The sequence below is a fragment of the Acipenser ruthenus genome, chromosome 6, assembly GCF_902713425.1.
Source record: "Acipenser ruthenus chromosome 6, fAciRut3.2 maternal haplotype, whole genome shotgun sequence".
NCBI lineage: Eukaryota > Metazoa > Chordata > Actinopteri > Acipenseriformes > Acipenseridae > Acipenser > Acipenser ruthenus.
The window spans coordinates 65,026,937-65,049,590 of NC_081194.1; the positions used below are offsets into that span (position 1 = coordinate 65,026,937).

A 22,654-nucleotide genomic window follows, 5' to 3' on the forward strand; every position below is an offset into this window, starting at 1 on the left:
TTCAGTGCATTAGATTATAAAACCATTTGTGAACAAATTATAAACCTGCACTGCTAGGTCTCTGTGAACTGGTGTTGAGAAGCACTGTGAAAGACCACAGTGTGATCTGCAACACCACACGAGTCAAGTTCAGCTGTGGCTAGTCCAGCGCAGGTACAGTACCCTACAGTATTCAGGGTGAAGGCAGGTACTGAACTTAACCAATGAAACCCAGATTTACTATGTTTAAAATGAACCACGGCACATAACATGTGTCTAATTCAATTACGATGCATGTAAAACTGCATGGCTATAATAACATGTTCATGTGTATAACTGCATAGTTAAGGGAATTCTTACATGCTACGGGTTGGATTTGTGCTGCACAATAAATGAATGGCTCTATATGTGCTCTGATTGATTGAAACAACCTTCAGTGTTGTATGTAATATAACTTGCTGCTCCTTCAACTCCCCAAAGGGTAGCAGGGGAAGGCGACTTTCCAAAATTATGCATGCATACAGGATCAGAAATCTCAGAAAGATGGAAATGTAGTGTATAGAGAATTCCGCTCGGCTGAAGTATTTATGAAAATGACCCGCTCTTCCCTTTACGCACAGATGAATGCCTACTTCAGCAGAACCTTTTCATTTGTCTGTCTAATTATTTATTAAATTTGAGCTGCTCAGTTATTGAACTATGCAGTTCTAATCAAAATGTAACTCTCTCCATGCTAATTAACGGGATTGTTGGAGGACAAGGAGGGGGTGTCCAGTCCCCGTTGTCGCAGAGTAAATCATCATTCACAGCCATTTTCCAGACCAACCAGGTTTTATTGCACACCAACTGGCTATGGATAACCTTGGCCTTCTGGACAGACCCTCAAAGAGATCCACTTAAGTGTGGCCTTGGAGAAAGTCCAGCAAACAGCAACCAAACTAATCCTGATTTATCAAGCTAGGTCAAGGAAACAGAATCTTTTTAGGTGAGAAGGATTAGGGGGACTTTAATGGAGTCGTTAAAATCTTGAATGGAATATTAGAAATACGAGCCAATACTTTACGCACAGTAAAGGAACTAGGACCAGAGGAAACAGATGGAAATTCTGTTGTTGATCCTGAATAACTGAGATACTTTAAGACCAGACTTGACAAATATTTGGGATCAACCAGGCGAGAAGTGAAAAACACTCAAAAAGATTTTTTCACTTTTAGTATTAATGTCATCTCTTTACTTTTGTACCACAAGTCATCTGGGGTCAATAAGAGACACCTGCTTCCTGTTATAATCTTATACAAACAATCAAGCATGAAATGTATGCAACATGAAGGCCTACAGGATGCTGGCTAAACGATGCTTCATTGTTATTGTCTGTGGCTGCTTTCAGCTATCCATTATCGTCTGTAAATCATCACGATAACCGTGATTTATTGGCCGAATAATTAAACATAAAAAATGATTGTAATTTATCAAATTTATACTTGAGCAGCATAACAACCGCCAGTCTAAGTCACTGAGTTTAGAAGAAAAAAAAAAAAACTCCCCAAGCTTAAATAGTGCAATAAGTGCTTGCAACACAGGCACTTATTGTATATATGTATATCTAACTAACTATCTATCTATATATAATTATTCTTTCAATATTTTCGTTGCCCCACATGTAGACCTGTTCCTATCCAGTTAACTTTAGCATAACAGAGGCAGATGTGTTAAAGGGATTAGGAGCTCTTAAAATAAACAAATCCCCTGGGCCGGATGAGATCCTCCCAACAGTACTCAAAGAAATGCAAGAAGTTATTTACAAACCGCTAACTAAGATCATGCAACAGTCTCTTGAGACAGGGGTTGTACCAACAGACTGGAGAATTGCAAATGTAATGCCGATCCACTAATAGGGAGACAAAACCGAACCTGGAAACTACAGACCAATAAGCCTGACTTCTATTATATGTAAACTTACGGAAACTATAATAAGATCCAAAATGGAAAATGACCTATATGGTAACAATATCTTGGGACACAGTCAGCATGGGTATAGGAAAGAGAGGTCGTTTCTAACTAACCTGCTTGATTTTTTTGAGGATGGAACATCGACAATGGATAATTGCAAAGTATATGACATGGTTTATTTAGATTTCCAGAAAGCTTTTGATAAAGTCCTGCATAAAAGATTAATTATCAAACTGAGTGCAGTAGGGATTCAAGGAAATGCATGCACATGGATTAGGGAGTGGTTAACAAGTAGAAAACGGAAAATACTGATTAAGAGGAGAAACTTCAAAATGGAGCGAGATAACCAGTGGAGTACCACAGGGATCAGTATTAGGTCATCTGCTCTTCCTAATCTACATTAATGACTTAGATTCTGATACAGTAAGCAAACTTGTTAAATTTGCAGACGAGTGTCAAACACTGTTGCAGCAGCAAAGGTCATTCAAAATTATCTAGACAGCATTCAGAACTGGGCAGTTACATGGCAAATTACATTTAATAAGGACAAGTGTAAGGTACTGAATGCAGGCAATAAAAATGTCCATTATAAATACCATATGGGAGATACTGAAATTGAAGAAGGAATCTATGAAAAAGATCTAGGAGTTTATGCTGACTCAGAAATGTCTTCATCTAGGCAGTGTGGAAAAGCTATAAAAACAAGGCCAACAAAATGCTTGGATATATAGTGAAAAGTGTTGAATTTACATCAAGGGAAATAATGCTAAAACTTTACAATGCATTTGTAAGACCTCATCTAGAATATTGTTTTCAGTTCTGGTCGTTACAAAAAGGATACTGCTGCTCTAGAAAGAGTGCAAAGTAGAGTGACCTGAATTATTCCTGGTTTAAAAGGCATGTCATATGCAGACAGGATAAAATAATTGAATTTATTCAGTCTTGAACAAAGAAGACTACGCGGCGATCTGATTCAAGAATTCAAAATTCTAAGAGGTATTGACAATGTCGACCCAGGGGACTTTTTCAACCTGAAAAAATAAACAAGGATCAGTGGTCACAAATGGAGATTAGATAAAGGGGCATTCAGAACAGAAAATAGGGGAACTTTTTTACACAGAGAATTGTGGGAATCTGGAACCAACTCCCCAGTAATGTTGTTGAAGCGGACACCCTGGGATCCTTCAAGAAGCTGCTTGATGAGATTCTGGGATCAATAAGCTACTAATAACCAAACGAGCAAGATGGGCCGAATGGCCTCCTCTCATGTGTAACCTCTCTTATGGTCTTATGTTAGACTTTTTCTATTTAATTATCATTATTTTATCAGTCTTGTACTGATACTCTATGCATTATGTTCAGAGAATGGAGTTACAGAACCTGCTTAGTTATGCTGTATAGAGTTGAGGGGATAAGTAGTTTTTTATGCTTTGTGATCCGAGTTGCCAAGTTATAACCATTTTAATTGCAGTTAAAAACAAACACAAACATTGAAGATGTGTGCATGAAAGCTGTGATGTGAAGTGTAGAAAAACGATAGCATTAAAGGATACTAAGATACCAACCAATCATTCAGTCTTTTGATCAACTACATTGTAAATGCTTGTATTTGGTGTAGGAAACATTTATATTGCAAATTATGCCTCCTCAGTTTTTTGAGTCGCCAACTGCCACACCCCTATGCACTCCTAAATACAAATGCCCCGACAAGGTGCTGAATTTCTTTACCTAACAGTAATAGAATTTGCCCTTTGTAATAGTTGCTGCTGGTTGCCAGATGCTTATTTTGTTTGGGGTTATCTTCGGAAAGATTTTGGTCAATACCAGTCCAGCAAATCCAGTAGATTGTCCTGTTATTAAAATCATTTGCCGTTTTAGGTTTAAAGTCTCTGATAAAAGAGGCAGGCATGGTAGATCTTACACCATCTTCAATGTATCTTACAAAAGCAAACATCGTAACTGAAAAAATAATAACATTATTTACTTTTATCCATTGACCGTTTACACAATAATCTCTAACAAAATAGAGGGTACATATTTTAAGATATATCTTAAGTAAAATAACTTACCTTCCAGTTTTTCAGCAAAGACATGGCAAACTGAAAACGCTTGAGAACTTCTCATGCCAGAGTTAAACGACAATCCCGTATTTTAGTGTAACTGCAGAAGCTAAAGTACAGAGGGTAACGAACAGGCAAGAAGAGCCGGAGCTAAGTGTGCACATGAAAAAGACACGCTAAACTAAATGAATTATTATGTTTTATGAATAAGAATAATACCTTATGTATACCCGTCATAAAATAAGTATTACATATAAATATTTTCAGTAGACCCTTATTTGCCTTCTTAAAATACTCTCTTGGAAACCCTTTTATGTTTTGTTGTGTTTATCATAATGAATTTCATCTTTACAGTTATATTATTATTATTGTTGTACTAGTGTTTTGTTTATTCTTTTTATTGTTCGCAAGAATGACAAAAGTAGATATCCATTTTTTTGTTTATGTTGCAGCAATATTAAAAATGCAAAGGCCATCAAAATATAAACAATATTTAGAACCTGGAGTTGAAATTTGCACGGCTCACTCAACAGAGTGACTGTGTGAAAGAGAACATGTTATAATTGAGTTCCATAAGCACGAAGAAATCCTTATTTCAAGTTAAATCACAGCAGGAGACACCTGAAGCTATACTGTACATATAAATATGCAAATAACCAATATTTAAAATACATATTTTACAGATACCTACAGAAACTGAAGATGTAACAGTCACAGCAATGAACAACTAGCTGACGAAGCACAGATGCAGGACCTTCCTCTTGCTGGTGTTGTTGATGAATCAGACTGTGATCCAAAATACCTGTCATCTGGAACAGCTGTAAATGCAGATATGTCCTGGCATTTCAAATGATCCCTTACATACATTCATATATATATATATATATATATATATATATATATATATATATATATATATTCCAACCTATGTGATTTTGTTACTATAACAAAAGCAGAAGCGCTGTTAATGGTTATATGACTTTATGCCATGAGGCACTGTCTTACTGGTGTTGCTCTAGTAGATCTTCTTCAACTACAGTAATTAATCGGTTGTTTGGTAGAGTTGTTGTCCCAGACACAAAACATCTTTTCAGTAAGGTTTTTAGTAAATAATGTGAGCTGACAAAATTTCATTTTTATTGTACTTTTTGTCAAGCATATGTGGGAAACGATTGTAAGTTTGCTGATGAGAAAGAGAAAGCATGCCCCCAATGGCACCGTATCTGTATCATGGATAGCCTGAATCAAGGACATTTCTTTATAAGTGTCCCAGTTGCTCCACAAATTCAGTTTTTACTAGAAAAACGAAGATACTGACCTGCTTTCATATAGACTGTCCAGGACAATGGCTAATCATGAGTCTATATGTGACATTTATGATGGAAAAAGTTACAGACAGATATCACAGTCTGGAAAAACGTTTCCTACATTGTGATGGTAGTCCAGTATTCAATTAATCTGCATTCTCCATATGGCCAATTCAGATTATGATTAAGAGCTACCTCCAAGTGAAAGAGGGAAACATTTAATATTAGCAGGCATTTGGTTTGGAAAGAAGCACCCACAAATGAACATCTTTCTTGGGCAATTTGTAGCATTCCAGTTAAGATTGAACCCAAATTCCATCGGCCTGCTACAAAGCTACTGTAAGTGAAATGTCTGAACACTTGCAGAAAAGATATATACCTGTTGTGCAAAGATATGTCTAGCATGGGAATCCATTTCTCACAGCAAACTGCTAAGCCATACCGGTTGTTCTGTGCCCTGCCGTGGTGTTTGCTCAAGTCAGATTAAATAAATCTGTGAGGATGACAAGGCAGCTTTGTAAACTCCATCCCATTACACAGTGCAACTGGGAAGCAGCTAAAACACACAGGGATATAAAGTTCACCTCTCACAGTCTTGACAGCAGTTAGTACAATGCCAAGACTTGAGAAGAGCAGCCAATCAAGAAACCACTCATTAAATGGACATGGATTTTCAAGGCCAATGCTATTAAACACAGCATGCATTTTTAATGTAATAATAGTCAAGCATTTCTGCGATGTTTTAGATTTGATCACTTGATGATTCTAGAAATATTAACACCCTCAAACAATCTGAACAGCACTGTCTCATATTTCATCACCTTACAATCTCAGAACGTTTGATCAGTTTGCTGTCGATTCTATTCCATTCCATTCTATGAGCTAGAGCTACAATTGTCTCTTAAAACCTTTGCATATCTAAATTAAACACAGTACTGTAAGTACTTCTGATCTCGATTTTTTGGTGTTTTATGGCTGCGAGATGTTCATTTAAAAAAGAAAAAAAAAAAAAAAAAAAACTCTCCAAAACTTACTTTTCCGTTCCCTTTCAAATTCTTTGTTTAATTTTTTAACCAGCTTGCCCAGGGGTGGGAATCATTGAAAGTGAGATTTTGGTCTCTCAGCTATATCCCATTTTTTAATGGAAATAATACATAAAACTGAATGAATGAATGAATGAATGAATGAATTAATTAATTAATTAATTAATGAATGAATGAATGAGTGAATAAATAAAGTTTGATTTGAATTAGAACACAGCGTGATGTACAAAGCCTATGGATGAAGCATGCTAATGTTAGAATAGTGTAAATGTTTCTGAAATGGCAGGCTTGTCCAATAAATGACATTAAATACCAATATTGATTCACAGGTCAGTGAATAAATATGGTCTCAAGGAAATCTTGGTCAGCAACAGTTTGGATATGTTGTTTAGAACGTCCTATAGAAAGAAGCTTTTCAATTTCAATACTTTGTGCTTTCTGACAAATACTTATGTCTCTGCATAGCTTTATAAATTAAGTATTAATAATTCTAGGGCTCTGATACAGTCTATTTTCTTCCAATAATGTGTTGGGCAATGCCCACACATTTTTGACATGTTTATAGAAAACAAGACATGTTTTAATGACTGAAATCACTAGGGCTGCAATGAAGGGTACATTTTGACCTGCGAAGGTTTGGAACGCATTAAGGTTCGAACCTTTGATGGTACTAATTTGCATAATTTACTGGTGACGTCACCATAGCTACTTGTTTATATTTGATTGAAAATCCTGTTATTTTACAGGTAAACCATATACATGGAATACAACATTCACATGTAGTTTAAAAATACGGTATATAACAGTGATCATGTTTTCATAATTTAAATAAAAATAAACATTTATTTACACGTAATTGATGCTGCTTGCAATATACCAGTATACAGTAAGCTGGCATTGCAGCAGCACCAACTATTTATTTAGGAAAAACAAAGCTTTATTTAACAGGCACCGTTCCAAGCAGGTTATCAGTCACAGTCACATTTTACTACTACCACTACTACTACTACTACTACTAATAATAATAATAATAATAATAATAATAATAATAATAATAATAATAATAATAATAATATGAACGTTTGTCAAGTAACTCCGGAAATTGGTTGTGCCTCCGTCGCTTGCACAGTTTGCATTCAACTTTTTTTTGGTCATCTGGGCATTTAACAAAAAAAATCCCAAACAGCAGAGGGGTTATCAAGAAAATTTCTTTCAATAAAACTTACACTATACAATGCCTTACTGCCGAGATGGCAAATGAAATCTCAGAAATTAAAGTTTTGCCTTTGGATAACACCCCCCCCCCCCCCCCGTGCTTTGGCATAATATACCCTGCTCCATACATAGCAGTGGCGCCATATAGAGTTGCTACATATTACGGTTGTGGATTTTAATACAACAACTTTTGTTTAAATAATATGCCTTATACAAGAATTTTGTCTGAGTGATATTTAATGTGTGATTTATAGTATTCACATATTGTCAAAACAGAAAAAAAACACATACCATGTGTGAATGCCGCCTGACAAACCTTTGAAGGTTTAAAACTACCTTCAAAATTCCTGGCTAGCAAACAAGCCTTCGAACCTTCGAACACAGCCCTAGAAATCACCGAATGGAATTATACTAATCATTGTATGCATGCAGGGGTGCGAGAACTAGGGCTGCTGAGGGTGTGGCAGCACCTCCTGGCTTGAAGTACAGGGGTGCTGCGTTAAAAACTTCATTAACCTTTGTCTGCGTTTACCAGTGTCAGTTGTAGGGTCAGAGCAATCTTTTTCTGCCTTCAGTGACTTTAGCACAACGAGCCGTTAGAGACTTGCTCTTTGCACATACAAAGTGACATTCTGGATGCAGCAGATGTCCATTCCTTCATGAAAAAAAACATTAGCATGCCCCCGGAGTGCAACTCAAACTTTGGAGCCTGCTGACTGTCCTTCTGACTTGTGTCAATAAAATACAACTGTTCAACCTGTTTTTACAAGTAAACAAGACATTTCTAAATTGCAGTATTTAAGTGGATGATAATATTATACACTACTTTTCGATTTGTTTGCTCTAAACATTAAAGCATTTTGTATATAAATCGATAAACAGGTGTTGATGCTTGCTTCGTATATTAACATGTTTTAATATAATATCAACTGAATGCATGTCTTCCATCATATACAGAGGTTACAGTTTTTTTCAATGGCTTTCAGCACCCCCACTACAAAAATGGTTCCACTGTGTGCAAGGGGTGTCACACATTTACTCTTTGAAAAGAACCCTTCAGCTCTGATACACATCCTAATACATGCCAGGTGTATTTTATAAGAGGATACCCACCAAAGGACAACACACAACAGACCTGCCCTTAAACAAAAAGAAACACTGCAAAAACAAAACACTGTAGTAAAGCCTCTGCAAAGATAAATGCCAAGTTCCAATAAGGTGAATTAAATTGATCTAAAATGAGGCAGATCTTGTTTAAATCATTAAAACTGGACCCTCTGTGGAATGTTACAAATTTTACAAACACATACAACAAAGGCACTTTATCCACGGTTTGATTTTCAGAGCGATCTGCAAATAGGCCTATCACAATTTGCCCAAATGAAACTGCCAGGGTTTGTACTCCCAGGGCATCGAACGACAGCATCTAACACAGACATTTTTGCATATGCTATGGCTTGAATATTAATGAGATTAAAACCTTTCCTGCATATACAGGTGCTCAGTCACAGCAGGGGATAAAATTAGTATTTGAGATCCATCTATGGCAAATTTCTTCATCTAATAAATCGCACAGATTACAAAATGCAGCACATTTACATTTGTTTTAAATTTGAATTGTGATGTTATTTTAATTTATATATATATATATATATATATATATATATATATATATATATATATATATATAGTAAGATAGCGGGTTGTGAGAGACAGCAGGGAGGGGGTTAAAACCTCCCTGCAAAAGAAACATGTGAGAATGCACTTTTTGGTTTATTGTTTAAATTTAATTGTTTCATTGTTTATTAATGATCATCCGCACCTGGGCGTTATTGGGGAATTAGACCCAGGTGTGGGGTTTAAAAGGAGAGCAGGCAGTCTGCTCGAAGCTGCTGAGAAGGAGGCAGAAAGGGGTGCTCTGCTTTCTGGCAGTCGTGAGGTAAAGTGCTGTTTCAAACCAGTGTGTTTTGTGAGGACGGGGAAACAGCGTAGCTGTCCCGTGTTAGTCAGGGAGTTCCTGGGTGTTAGTTAGTGCTCGTACAGAGCTAGGTGTTTGTTTTGTATTTTTTATTTTTTTTTGTTTATTAAACATAGCGCACCAGCGCTTAAAAATCCATTTCTGTCGTGTTGGGTCTATTTTTAAAGGGGCAACGAACCAGAGAGTGGTGCAATCTTCTACAATATATATATATATATATATATATATATATATATATATATATATATATATATATACACACACACACATATATATATAGTGTAAGGGATTGGTCAATAAAAAACTCAGAAAAGATGGAAAAGACAATGTAAACAAACTGGATGGTAAACAAATAAGTACATAACTAAAGTGGGGTTAAAGAATGCACTTTGTAAATGACAACTTTGTTAAATAAGGGAAACAAATAAATACATAAGTATGGTTTAAAAATAAATGGTACAAAGACAATACATGGGGGACATTACGACCATGGGGAAACTACTGGACTCAGGGATGGCTCCAGTTCAACTGAATTATTCAATTTAATGTCTTGTCAATTGTCTTTAACGATGTAATTGGTTAGCATTTAAAAACTCTGTGTTTATGAGTGTTGGTTGAGGGAGAACGTGAGGAGTTTGGTGGGTGACTGGGTGACTGGGTGACTGGGTGACTGGGTGACTGGGTGGCTGGGTGGCTGGGTGGCTGGGTGGCTGGGTGACTGGGTGACTGAAATTATTTGTTATTGATTTACTGGTAAACGAAAACTGAAACAGGTATATGGAATTACGGCTTTGGATTGTGAATTGGTTTTGAGGACGAGGGAACAGGCTTAGCCTGCCTCCTATTCAGATAGTTTGCTCAAGCTCTTTAGATAGAGCTTGAGAACGGGTTAGGCTTTTGTTTTGTTTCTATTTATTTTGGGTATTGTAAATAATAAACACACACTATGGCATTTAACCGCATTCTGGCTGTCAAGTCTTTGTTTAAAGAACAAAAGATCTGTGACTAAAAGGCAATCGATCACAATGAATATGAATCAGTGGTTGGAAATTCTGGCCTGTGATTGGTTAAAACCTCATAATAGTAGCAAAAATAGATTGAACAATTGCCCTGACATCCTTACACCACCGGACAATAGTCTCCATGTGTCATGTGATTGGTTCACATCACTGTAAGTCCCACCCCTTTTCAAAAGAACCCTTTCTCTGCACTCCTCACAACAAGAGAATATGGCTGAATGTTAAAACACTGCTGAATAGCAATTCTGTGACTTAACAGAAAATGAATTACAAAACATACTACAAAAGAAAGACGCTCCAAACACTAAAATGGTGATTAAAACGTCACTGTTTTCTGACTCTGAAATTCAAACAAATTCAACTCGACTGAAAACAAACATGATGGCAGGGCTATAAACTGGATTATGCAGCAGTCAGCAAACCAGATGGAGAGTTGTACGCCAAAAAAACTTTGATAAGTATGCGGTATGAACTTCAAAAACATTTTCTGCTATTTATTTATGTTATTTATTTACTTATGCTGTATCAGCTATATTTAAACAAAATATATAAAGTCATATTTACTATCCAACCTTGCCTCACTTATTTTCTTGAATGATTCATATATTAAATATGTACTGTAGACATAACCTGATTCATAAAACATCCATTTAGGATTTGTTTCTGTTTAACTCTAAAATACGTCTGACCACCCTAAGATTAGCAATCTGTATGTTGATATACAGTCTGTATGTGCATCAAGAGGATTTGACTAGCAGTTTTGGATAGTAGTACGAGCGCCATTGTATGCTCTAATAGGAGCTGCGATGGAAATTGCTACTAGAGGCTGCTGTCTGGCTGTCGTGGGCCCGATTGACTGTGCCTCGATTGTTCGTTGAAATGAAAGCAAGTGCAGTTTATTTTTTGTATTCTGGATTTTATATGTTCTCTTTACATGTATGTCAGTCTGGTCTTATGTAAGTTTGCACTCCCTCTTTTCAGTACAAAATGCTTTAATTCACGCTGATATTATACCTGTAGTTTTCAGTTATGGTGTAACATATTAGAATTTGAAATTATAAAGCAGGCTGTGTGTGAGGCTGTGTAGTCCAGTGGTTAAAGAAAAGGGCTTGTAACTAGGAGGTCCCCGGTTTAAATCCCACCTCAGCCACTGAGTCATTGTGACCCTGAGCAAGTCACTTAACTTCCTTGTGCTCCGTCTTTCAGGTGAGACGTAGTTGTAAGTGACTCTGCAGCTGATGCATAGTTCACACACCCTAGTCTCTGTAAGCCACCTTGGATAAAGGCGTCTGCTAAATAAACAAATAATAATAATATATTTCCACAACTTTTGAAAACAAATTGTTATAAAACATTTTCTTAACTTTTCTGCTTAATTAAAAAAAATATGGCCCGTCACTGTGACAGACAGCAGTTTTTCCTAGCAGAAACGCTGAGTATATATGTGTAAGAAAACAAAGCCTACTGTTTCCTTAATATCTATTGAGACCTTAAGAGCAGAAACACCACAGTAATCAGGTTTTGTTATCATCATACAGGCAAAATTACACAGATAAATCCACTAATACTAGAGTATATGAACTAGTCCTAATACAGATTAACAGATAATGTAAACGCTTAGTTTCTGGACAGTTGGCGATGTCAGCTTTCTCTCCTCTTTTCCAACTGTCCTGAGTAGCCAGTATACTACAATAGATATGTCCTTCAACCTCCACCCTCTCTCCACTTGCCACAACCCACACAAGACATGAGTTGCCACTCTCCTGATCTCGAATAAAGAACAGATGTCACCTCTCCACAAGGTTCTCGGGGATTCATGTATTGAAAAAGTTCCGTTCTCATCAAGAAAGAGTTAGTCAATTAAAAGATTATTAAAAGTATATTAAAATACTAAAATGGTTAAAAGTACTAGATGTTACCATGCATACCTTCTGTGTTGCTAATTAAAATACCTCCACTTCATTGAGGATTTCAGTTAACAAAACCACAGCTTCAGCTGACAGATTCCCCTTCTAATCAGGCCTTTTACATCAACAAAACTAATTATGTGGCAGCAGGGTAGAGTTCACATTCACACTGCCAGTCACAGGACTGTTTCACTTGATCTTGCCAATACAGTTCTGCATAGATAAAGTCACAGGTTTCTTACTCTGAGATGAAGCTGGTTGTATCCGATCTCTCAGTTTGCGGCAGCTTCTTTCGTTCCCACCACCCAAGTCAACCAGCTGCCAGCAGCCTTTGCCCTTGTTGTCGTGACGATCCAGCCTCAGTCGCAGTCTCACACTCTGAACTCCTAGAACGTTGGCTATCCACGGCAAAGCAGAACCTTGAGGATCCCTCCCTCTGAGTCTCATGCCAACCTCACACACAGGTATGGGTACAGCATAACACTGGAATTCAAAAAACAAAACGTGAGCCAATAATGTCTGCCCTCGACCACCAGGTCATCCGGCAAACTGTGCTGCACACAAAGCGGCTACGAGATTGGGACAGACCAGAAGATTGAAACCACATGACCAAGTTGGTAGAGATGCAACGATGTTTCAATTATTGATCGGAATGGCTTTAATTTGAGAGACTTAATTAAACATGTAATCGATCAATTAATTTCTTGCCCATTGCTAGACTAAAGCTCTTTGGCTTGTATTTGTTTTGTGGTGAGAAATGTCACAAAATACACTGTGAATGTTATGTTGAATCTCCCGAAAACCATTAAAAGGAGTACCATCAAGATTTCAAAAACAATACATGAGAAGATACTGCTACTTCCCGGTACCTGTAGTTCAAACTCAGTCCAATGATCTTGGTGCATCAGCCCATGTGATTTACAACAAAGTCACCAGCATGCAACACTTTCAAATATTTTCAAATATCATGATATATGGTTCTCAAAGCGCAGGTTAGCAATTCTTTAACCAAAACCAACTGGTCAAGACTGTAAAATGAATATCTGTATTTATGTTCTCATGATAGTGAAGACAGAAATATGACCTAATTTGAAGAGCAAAATTTGCAAAAAAGACACAGAATTGGACTAGTTCCTCTGCGTTTACAAATAAACCTTTATGTTAAATAAAAGTAGATAGTGGTTACATGACAGCATAAAGTATTTCTTTCATAAATAGTTCAGAACAATTTACTGATAATTCTATGTTCTATTTAATATTGTATTAACATATTCATACAGGCTGTAATGTTCGTAGACATTCTCAATTTCAAATGCATTGCTAATTTACAGCTGAGCCCTGCGGTGTGAAAAATTCCTAATTAAAATGTACATACCTAATTAAAATATAACACCACACAGCTAATAACATATGCTCAGGGCAGAAGCATTGTTGAAAAATGTTAAACTCCTTCACTCCTTAAAGAACCAATGACCTTGGTGCTTCATGCCAGAGGGGCTGAAGACTGTTGAAAATAATGTGTTAGTTATTTAGCAGGTGATAAATGTGTGACACTGTAAATTACTAAATATTCAAATATAACATGTGGCAGAATAACCCTTTTACTATTTCTCACAGTTTGTAGTGCATTCTTCTCAAAATAATTCCCATTAGGAGGTGAAAACTCTTCCATTTATCAATTAAAAGGTACATTTTACCTTCATTGAAAAATCATTTCTTGCTGCAAAGGTTTTAAATGGTTCAACTAATACAGTGTTGCAAGTATCTTTACTATTTTTTTTTTAAACTGTTCCCTTAACATGAATGGTGTTTGCAATTATTTTAAGTGATTCTTATATTAATTAATATTTAGTGTTGTCTGTGCTAAACGGTTTTTAACTGAGTTCAGGAGCTACCTTAATTTCTGCCAAAGACAGCAGTATAGGCCAGACTAGCCAAAGTGTCTTCTTCTATATATATATATATATATATATATATATATATATATATATATATATATATATATATATTTTTTTTTTTTTTTTTTTTTTTAAGGACCTGCGCCATCTAGTACACACACTTGATGGAGCTTACACTTACTTCTATAAGGACACTTCGGCTGATCTAGATATGGGCAGCAGTGTGGAGTAGTGGTTTGGGTTCTGGACTCTTGACCAGAGGGTCATGGGTTCAATCCACGGTGGTGGACACTGCTGCTGTACCCTTGAGCAAGATACTTTATCTAGATTGCTCCAGTAAAAACCCAACTGTATAAATGGGTAATTGTATGTAAAAAAATATGTAATAATGTAATTGTTTGTAAAAATAATGTGATATCTTGTAACAATTGTAAGTTGCCCTGGATAAGGTTGTCTGCTAAGAAATAATAATAATAATGTATGGAATGTAGTGTAAGCACCATGACACAGACATGTCAGAAAATGAAAAACACAGTACTTGAGTATTTGCTGCATCATAGAATTGAAAATATCATTAAAAAGTGGACAATATAAAAAAGAAAATTAAATTTAACTACTTGGTCTTTAATTATAAAAGAGAAGTGGAAACTATGACATATCCAGTATCAGTCTTGACATCAAAAAAATGTTTTTGCCTGTACTGTATTTACTAAAAAAAAAAAAAAAAGGTAGGCAGAGTGATAGAGGCAAATAATGTCATTTAGCAGGTCATTAATAAAGTAATACTACCTGTTAAAAGCTTTGGTGACACTAATCCTTTAATACATTTTAAGAACTGCTATTGTGTGTGGGAGGGGGGGGGAGGAAGATTGGAGCGCAAAAAATGCATCAAGAGAATATAATTTGCAATTTCAGCATGGAATATAAAAATGTTTCTAGCGTTCCAACAAAGAGGGCTTAAAGGCATGAAACTGTGTAAAATAAATAAATAAATAAATAAATAAATAAATAAATAAATAAATAAATCAACCAATCAATCAATCAATCAATAAATTTTATGCAACTGACATAACTGCCGGGCATAGTTAAATCAATATTAGAACAGCCAAATTCTTTTAGCAGAAACAATTGAGAGTGTTGCATTATGCCTTCAGAAAGATTTCAATGGAAATCTGTTGTCACGTTCAGCAAAGTTGTATTTTGTATGGGAATGGATATAAATCAGGTCATAAGGTTAAAAATCAAAGGCAGCGACAGTATTGTTGGCCAGTGACACGTGAGCCCAAGGGCCATAATTTAACTTGGCGCTCCTAAAAAATACTGTCAGTGTTCATCTCATCATATTTTTTTTTAGTTTTCTTCTTTCGGCATGCGTTTTTCATTGTTGTAATCCTGATAGTATTGGCTCCCCATGGCTCATTCAGTGAGACATTCAAGCACACTGGTGTGTACCTTTCTACAGCCCCCTGCAGAGGCTATTTCAGCTATGTGAAGACAAGCTGTGAAAACAAATTGCAGAAGCAAAAGAGGGACATTCATGGATGTCTCTGGTAGTCACGGATGGGTGTGGAGAGAAGTGTGGGGAAGGGGTGGGGGCTGTGGACATCATTACCTTTTGTGTTGCTTTTGGGTACAATCATAGCAGGAACTGTCATTCTCCCCTTGTATTTAAATTCAGTTTTCATTGATTGGATATCACTCTGGAATGCATTTTCTTTCCTGGAATATATAAGAATTACATATAAGGCACATCATTGCATTGTGACAGTGCACAATCCCCACTAAACAAAGCAAAATACACATGCTATAGTATACAGTTCAGATAAGTTGCTTTGGTGTCAGAATGTATATGCCATTCACAGACAACAGGCTATATTCTCAAAGCTATTCAGTATAAATAGTGAAGGTCTGAGTTTTTTTTTATTTTATTTCTGATTTGGTCATTTTTATAGGGTGAGTAAATACATTTGAGAATCTATCCATCATATTTTAGAGCAACCTATGCTCATGTTTTAGACAAAAACAAATATATTTTGCACATATACAGTAAATAATCAATTCCATTAAAAAAATCTAATTTAGTTTACAGCAGGAACATTTTTTAATAAAAGTACACCTTAGAAAACAGCTTGAAAAAATCAAATACTGTTGAACATTTCAAAACTAGAGAGTTTGGATACAGGTGTAGTACTCTACAAGAAGAAAGCAGCAACGCTATGTCAGAATAAACAGGGCATGCTCTTAAAAGTTTGCATAACCAGTAAAAATCACATTTCGATAACTTCATTGATTTCATAAAACAGTGGGTTTTGTATTGGCTGTACGGCAAAAGTAATGCAATTCTTGATTACGATATGCAGATTCAATTAACCAGCGATTCCATTACACTGTTTTCACTCTATTAAAATATTGTTCAGCAACCTCCTTTTATTTTTTATTGGTTAAATTAATCCCATAGATTAAAAAAAAATACATTTAAAATCGGTCAAATATTTTTTTAACATTTCATTTTTGACAATTTCTGTGGTATACTTAAGTTTCAGAATAGGATGCCCAATTATTAACTGAACCTTTTGCTTAGCTCACAGATAAATTAAGTCCACATCTAATTTAAATACACCTATTAATACTGGAACCGACGGGACTATGGGGAGCAGACTTGTTTTGCGTTCTGCAGTAAATGTATACCTTGATCACACATACTGCAAAATATTAGGGAGGCATGGAGGATAAAAGCTGAGCCAGACAACTGTGGGTGGTGAGATGACCACACGCAAAAATGAATACTATAAAAGGAACAACTCTAGATTGCCAGAATTAAAAGCAAGACACATGCAAATGTGCATTGTTAAGGAACAATGGCAAAAATCCATCAAGCTCTGCGTATTAAAATAATATGACATTGTACTTTTATTTTTTTTGCAAATGAGAAATGATTCAGGATTGGGATAACATGTGTTAAGCTGATGTTACTGTCCCAATAGTTTTGCTTTTTGTGAACCCCGTATTTGCAGAATAACACATAAGAACATTATATCCAGTATTATACAATCCTAATATTTTGTAGTACTAGCTATCTGACAGGTTGGTTTGCAAAGCCACAGAAAACTTTAAAATACAATATGTATGTATATATATATATATATATATATTAGTAGACTTTCACTTCCATTGGAAGATGCCGTTCCCACTGTCTCTCTGTAGAGTGCGTGATGATGATCACGGAGGTGGACAAACATATTGGATCTGTTTCCATTTTTTGCAGCAATTTTTTTTTTGCAGGTTCGGCACACTGGAAATCAATCATTGAGTTTCCTTTGCTTTCTTTGCTGGTGTAAATAACCGAGGCTCATCATCTAAATCTGATTCTTTTGCACTGCTTGGAATTAGGATTTCGCGGGCATTTCGCTGACCTGTTTAAACATTAAATAAACCTAAGTACACAGTATTCCAGAGCACTAAAAAGCATATAAAGTACTTGCTTCCTTACTAAAACAGAGTGCTGTGATTTGTTAAAGGCAAGCATGCAGCATCCCCATGCAGTTGCTGCTGACATTCTCTGTCTGGTGTGGACTTGCCCATCCACTGAATTGGTTGGAAGTGTAAGTAAGGCAAAGCTTTGCCAAATTATACAAATGTGGAAATCAATTAGAAACAGCCCCAAAACTCGTTTCCCCAAGGGCACCTGGCATACTTTGATATATGCAGCACGTTCGTTGTCATGTTATTTGTCCCACTCCCATCCATTAATTTATTTTATTAGTACAGAGTCAAAACAAAGAAAACATGCCTATTCGGGTCTAAAATTCCAACTGTGTTTAAAAAGTAAGCAGCAGGTTGTTTGAAACGAGGTGGCTGTGCTGGATCGTAACTGTAGTACTGATTTAACTTGGCTACAACCGACAGGAATACTTTTTGTCTGTGCTGATTTTCCAGTTTGTTTTCTGTAAGCTGTTTATTTTATGTTCTGTTCAGCAGCCTCTATAGTAGCCTTTCGTTTAATGTGTGATTCTAAAGCTAAATTGCGATCGATTGTATTTTCTCCAAAGACATTACAAGATGTGCAAAACAATTACCTCCATCTGCATGTACTGTTTTTTTGGAAATATCTTGACATGATCAATCACCGAAATATACTTAGCTTTTTTTGCTCCAATGATGAAAACTAGACTTAAGCAACCTAAATCAAAACAATGCAGCACTGACTTTGTCCCACCCCCTACTGTAGGTCACAGAAAAGTACAGACGCACTGATTGGCTGATTAAAACATCGTTGTTGTTTGAACAGTAAACAAGAACGTTAACGGCTTTGGAGAATTTTTTGTAATTTGTCTAAGGACGTTTTATTATTATTATTATTATTATTATTATTATTATTATTATTATTTTGCCTAAGTGCAATGCACACAGGACGATGAAGGAAGATACGTAGTTTGCGTTGATTGCGTTGTGCAGCAGTTCATTTAAACAAGGTTTCTTTTTTTTCTCTCTGTGCTTGTCCGGTATGCATTGGCCCCTATAAGAGGTGAATTTCGCAGTGACCCTCAATTTCACAATTTCCGCAAAATTGCAATTTAGGTAGACCCCTAGTTATCGGGATAATATTATAATATACAATGGTGAGTGAATATCGCGGTATACCATCATACCGTGACACCCCTAGCTTCAGCTTATCCTTGTCGCTGGCTAAACTGTCCTTCCATTCATTATATACCACATGTAAATAAGCAATAACAACCTGGGTACTTCCTGGGGATTAATGACCACTTGGGTGAGTTTAACCCCCGTTGGTCATTAATTCCCATATCTCCCTCACATCGGATGTCCGCACTCAAAGAAGCAAGTTCAAATATTTATTAGTTCATATTTTATTTTTGAGGTAAAAAACACAAAAAAACGAACATGTTTCGACCAAACAATGACCGTCCTCAGCGTTCATTAATTCCCCTGAATGATCTGTGCCCAAGTTGTTATCGCTATTATAAAGTATAAACAAAAAATAAATCAAATTTTAAACTGTTGTACCTGTGTTTCCTAACTATTAGCCTATTTGTTTCACATACTTACGTTAAGCTGTATTTAATTGTGATCAAAAGTGGGTAGGATTGCTTTGCTCCACTGCAATGAATGGCCTTTTCTGTGAGGGAAGGCAGTCCCAGCAGCCTGTCAAAATAATCCCAATGATTCTGAATATCTACTGATTCACCATGGCACAATGCCCTGAGGGTGTACCCATAAATACCTTTATCTGTTCATTTAGACTACAGGATCACTGAAGCTCTGCTATGATTAGGTTAAAAGGCATTCCCCTCAGACACAAATGGGTTAAGTCTGTGATTCAATGGGGAAGGCTGTCATAACAGCATGTCACTTACTTAACCACACCGTTAAAGCACACTGACACAAACACAAGCAAATTAAATTAGTAGCAGACGGCTACCGTGTCACAAGCATTAATACCCTGTATCTTTCTAAAAAAAAGGGATTTAGGGAACTCCCTAATAAAAGCTAAATCTCAAAACAATAATTGTGTGAATATAGTAATTGTTCCAGCTGTGTTTAATGGTATTTAAAACAGGATTCGTTTATCCACCTTTTTACATATCCGCCCTTACTCTGATATCACAGCAGTCGGATACGCGACGGATTACTGTATGATACTGATGACATCAATAAGTTTAACACATTCTTGTTTAAAGCATTTCAACTGAGCAAGTAGACAAGATGCAATAAACGCATTTTAATAAACAACAGAACAAAAACAAGAATGTTTCCCACTACAATTTGGACAGTAGGTTTCATTTTGTGAAGTTTAGACTGTTCTGCCTGCTTAAGCTGTGCAAAAGGAAGTCTGTAAGGCACCCCACACACAACAAACACTGTACTAAGAAACTACTAGAAAAATAAATTTGCAGAAAAATAATTTACATGGTTGAAAAAAATGGTGACAGTGGTGAAACCAAACTATTGCGATTTCTATGACCATTAAAATACTACTACATCCCATACACATTTTTGTAACATTTCACACCTGTTGAAAATCCTATGGACATTTTTTGCTGGAATTGTTAGCAGGCATGGTAAATGACCTAAACCAGGGGTCTCCAGCCCTGGTCCTTTAGGCCCAGTCCTGCCAGGCGTTTGTTCTAACTGTACTCAAAATTACTTAAATGGACCATAAGTGCTTATTGGAAGTTTAATTGGTCCAATTAATTAATTTAGTGTACATATCAAAAACCAGGAGGGACACCAGCTTGCCAAGGCCAGGGTTGGAGACCCATGATCTAAACAAACAATAATACAGTGAAAATAACAAACTATATATATATATATATATATATATATATATATATATATATATATATATATATTAAACAGGCACGGAATTACGTAGTCTCTTTTTAAAAAGCTGGTTTATAAACTAGGCACAGCAGCTTATTTAATTTTGTTAGTCTTTTTTGTTGCTCACGCATGCTTAAACAGATTTGCTTTAGTGTTTTCATTTCATTAATTACTATAGACTATATAATTATTAAAAAAAAAACAAGTCTAACAAAAAAAAAATACAATAACTGTTTAAACGCACATATGTCTAGATGACATTTATTATTAAACGTAGCTTAAATTTGTTTTTATATTCGTGAAAACAAAATATTAGCAAGACAATTTAGACCTTGGTCTCTCGTTTAATAATGAAACTGGCTGTCGGATAATAAAATGGAATGCAGTTATGGAGGCTGGCGATACTACAAATACAAGACAGCTTCTGATTACTGTAACTTTTAGGTTGGTACCTCAGACATTCTATTACGTGGCAGGCTTAGTTATGCGGCAACACTTCAAAATGCAGGGAAAAAACGGCAAGTAACACAATAAGTTAATAGAGGATAATTCATTGATAAGACAAAATAAATTTAAGTTTAAGTCAAATACGTCAATTTTAAAAATCTACAAAGGCCAAAAATAATTTACCTGGCTTCACAGATGTATGTACCCGAAGAGTCATTCTCTGTCTAGGCTCTGATGTGTATACCTGAACAGTTTGATACAACAAGCAGACTGAAGACTCCGGGCTCGATTTTGCCTATATCCCTGCGATACTGATGCTGCAGCGAGCACTGTGGCTCAGTTAAGACAGCCCACTCTTCAGCTGCAACAACAATGTTGCCAAACAGTCGTTCACTCCAGGAAAAAAATTAAAGAAAATCGCTTAGCGAAATATAAAACCCATTTTATAGTTTCTCGTTATGCAAATTACCATCGAAAAAAAGTACTTATTGGATTGCTTGCTTTCTTGCTGGCTGCAAAACTATTTCCTACCAAGCCACCTGCAGCGGCCGAAGCAGGCGCAAACAGACACAAACCTATCCATTAAATATAAGCACAAGCTTTTTGAAGTGCGCATCCTTGCCGAGTTCAAATAATATCTCATAGTGGACACGATATTGCATTATTTATATGTTACATTGCGTGGCGCGTATATTTGGGTATATCGTGAAAAAAATTATACTTTAACTATGGTTAACATAACCGCAATTGACCAAAACTGAAAATAATTCCCAGTAAATCTGATCTTCAGGATTAAGACTTACCCCCAGTAGTTTTTTTCCCCCCTGTAAATTACAGCCGACCTCGCACGTAAAACCAATTTTTTCTGAAATGTCACTGTTGGTGTGCACACACACACGAAGTGCAGAATTCTAGGCCCAACATCTGAAACAAAAGAACCCCACTATAATCCCCCTCAGCATTCCTGCTTGCCGTAGCTATTCAAATTACAGATAAAGTACTGCATACGCATTAATAAGCTCTATTTACCAAGAAAACGCAGCAAAGTTACAAACAGAAACACCCATATGAAAATTGTTTTAGGTTCACAAAAAATATTTTCTCAATATTCCTTTCCATTATTATTATTATTATTATTGCCTGACGTGCAGGACTAGAATGATACATTAAAATTCATAGGTATTTGTTAAATGATGTTTTTTTTTTAAACTTAGTTAATGCTACACTATAGTAATATATGTAATTGTTTAACTAAACTCTTATAGATTCTCCTTCTGTTTTGATTCAGCAGAAACCAGGCATCATTGGAATTCCAGTTTGTTTACATTCACTCAATTTCGCTACAGGCCTCGTCAGTGCTCCAATCTTTCTTGGCACAGTCACTGTGAACTGAAGAGCAATCTAACGCTGGGGAGTTGCTGTAGATTAGCTCAGAGAAGCAAAACAGTAAAAGGGACATACATGGAAAAAAAATTCTTGTTACTATCAGCATTTAACAGAAAACTCCTA

At 36.1% G+C, this 22,654-nt stretch overlaps 1 protein-coding gene across 4 annotated transcripts in view; it reads right to left on the minus strand.

Moving 5' to 3' along the window:
• The window catches only part of LOC117411409 (sex comb on midleg-like protein 4), a 55,762-nt gene extending 33,640 nt beyond the window's left edge, over positions 1-22,122 (minus strand). Inside the window, exons 1-3 of one of the 4 annotated variants that reach the window (XM_059025670.1) lie at positions 21,949-22,122; positions 15,969-16,075; positions 12,701-12,941 (exon numbers count right to left, since the gene is read on the minus strand). In XM_059025670.1, coding sequence (XP_058881653.1) covers positions 12,701-12,905 — 205 coding nt within the window. In that variant the 5' untranslated portion in view covers positions 12,906-12,941; positions 15,969-16,075; positions 21,949-22,122. Of the gene's footprint in view, positions 1-12,700; positions 12,942-15,968; positions 16,076-21,328; positions 21,755-21,948 lie in introns of those variants that run through there. The other 3 variants (XM_034018892.3, XM_034018895.3, XM_059025671.1) reach the window with 3 other exon arrangements.
• Between the last annotated feature and the right edge of the window lie 532 nt (positions 22,123-22,654).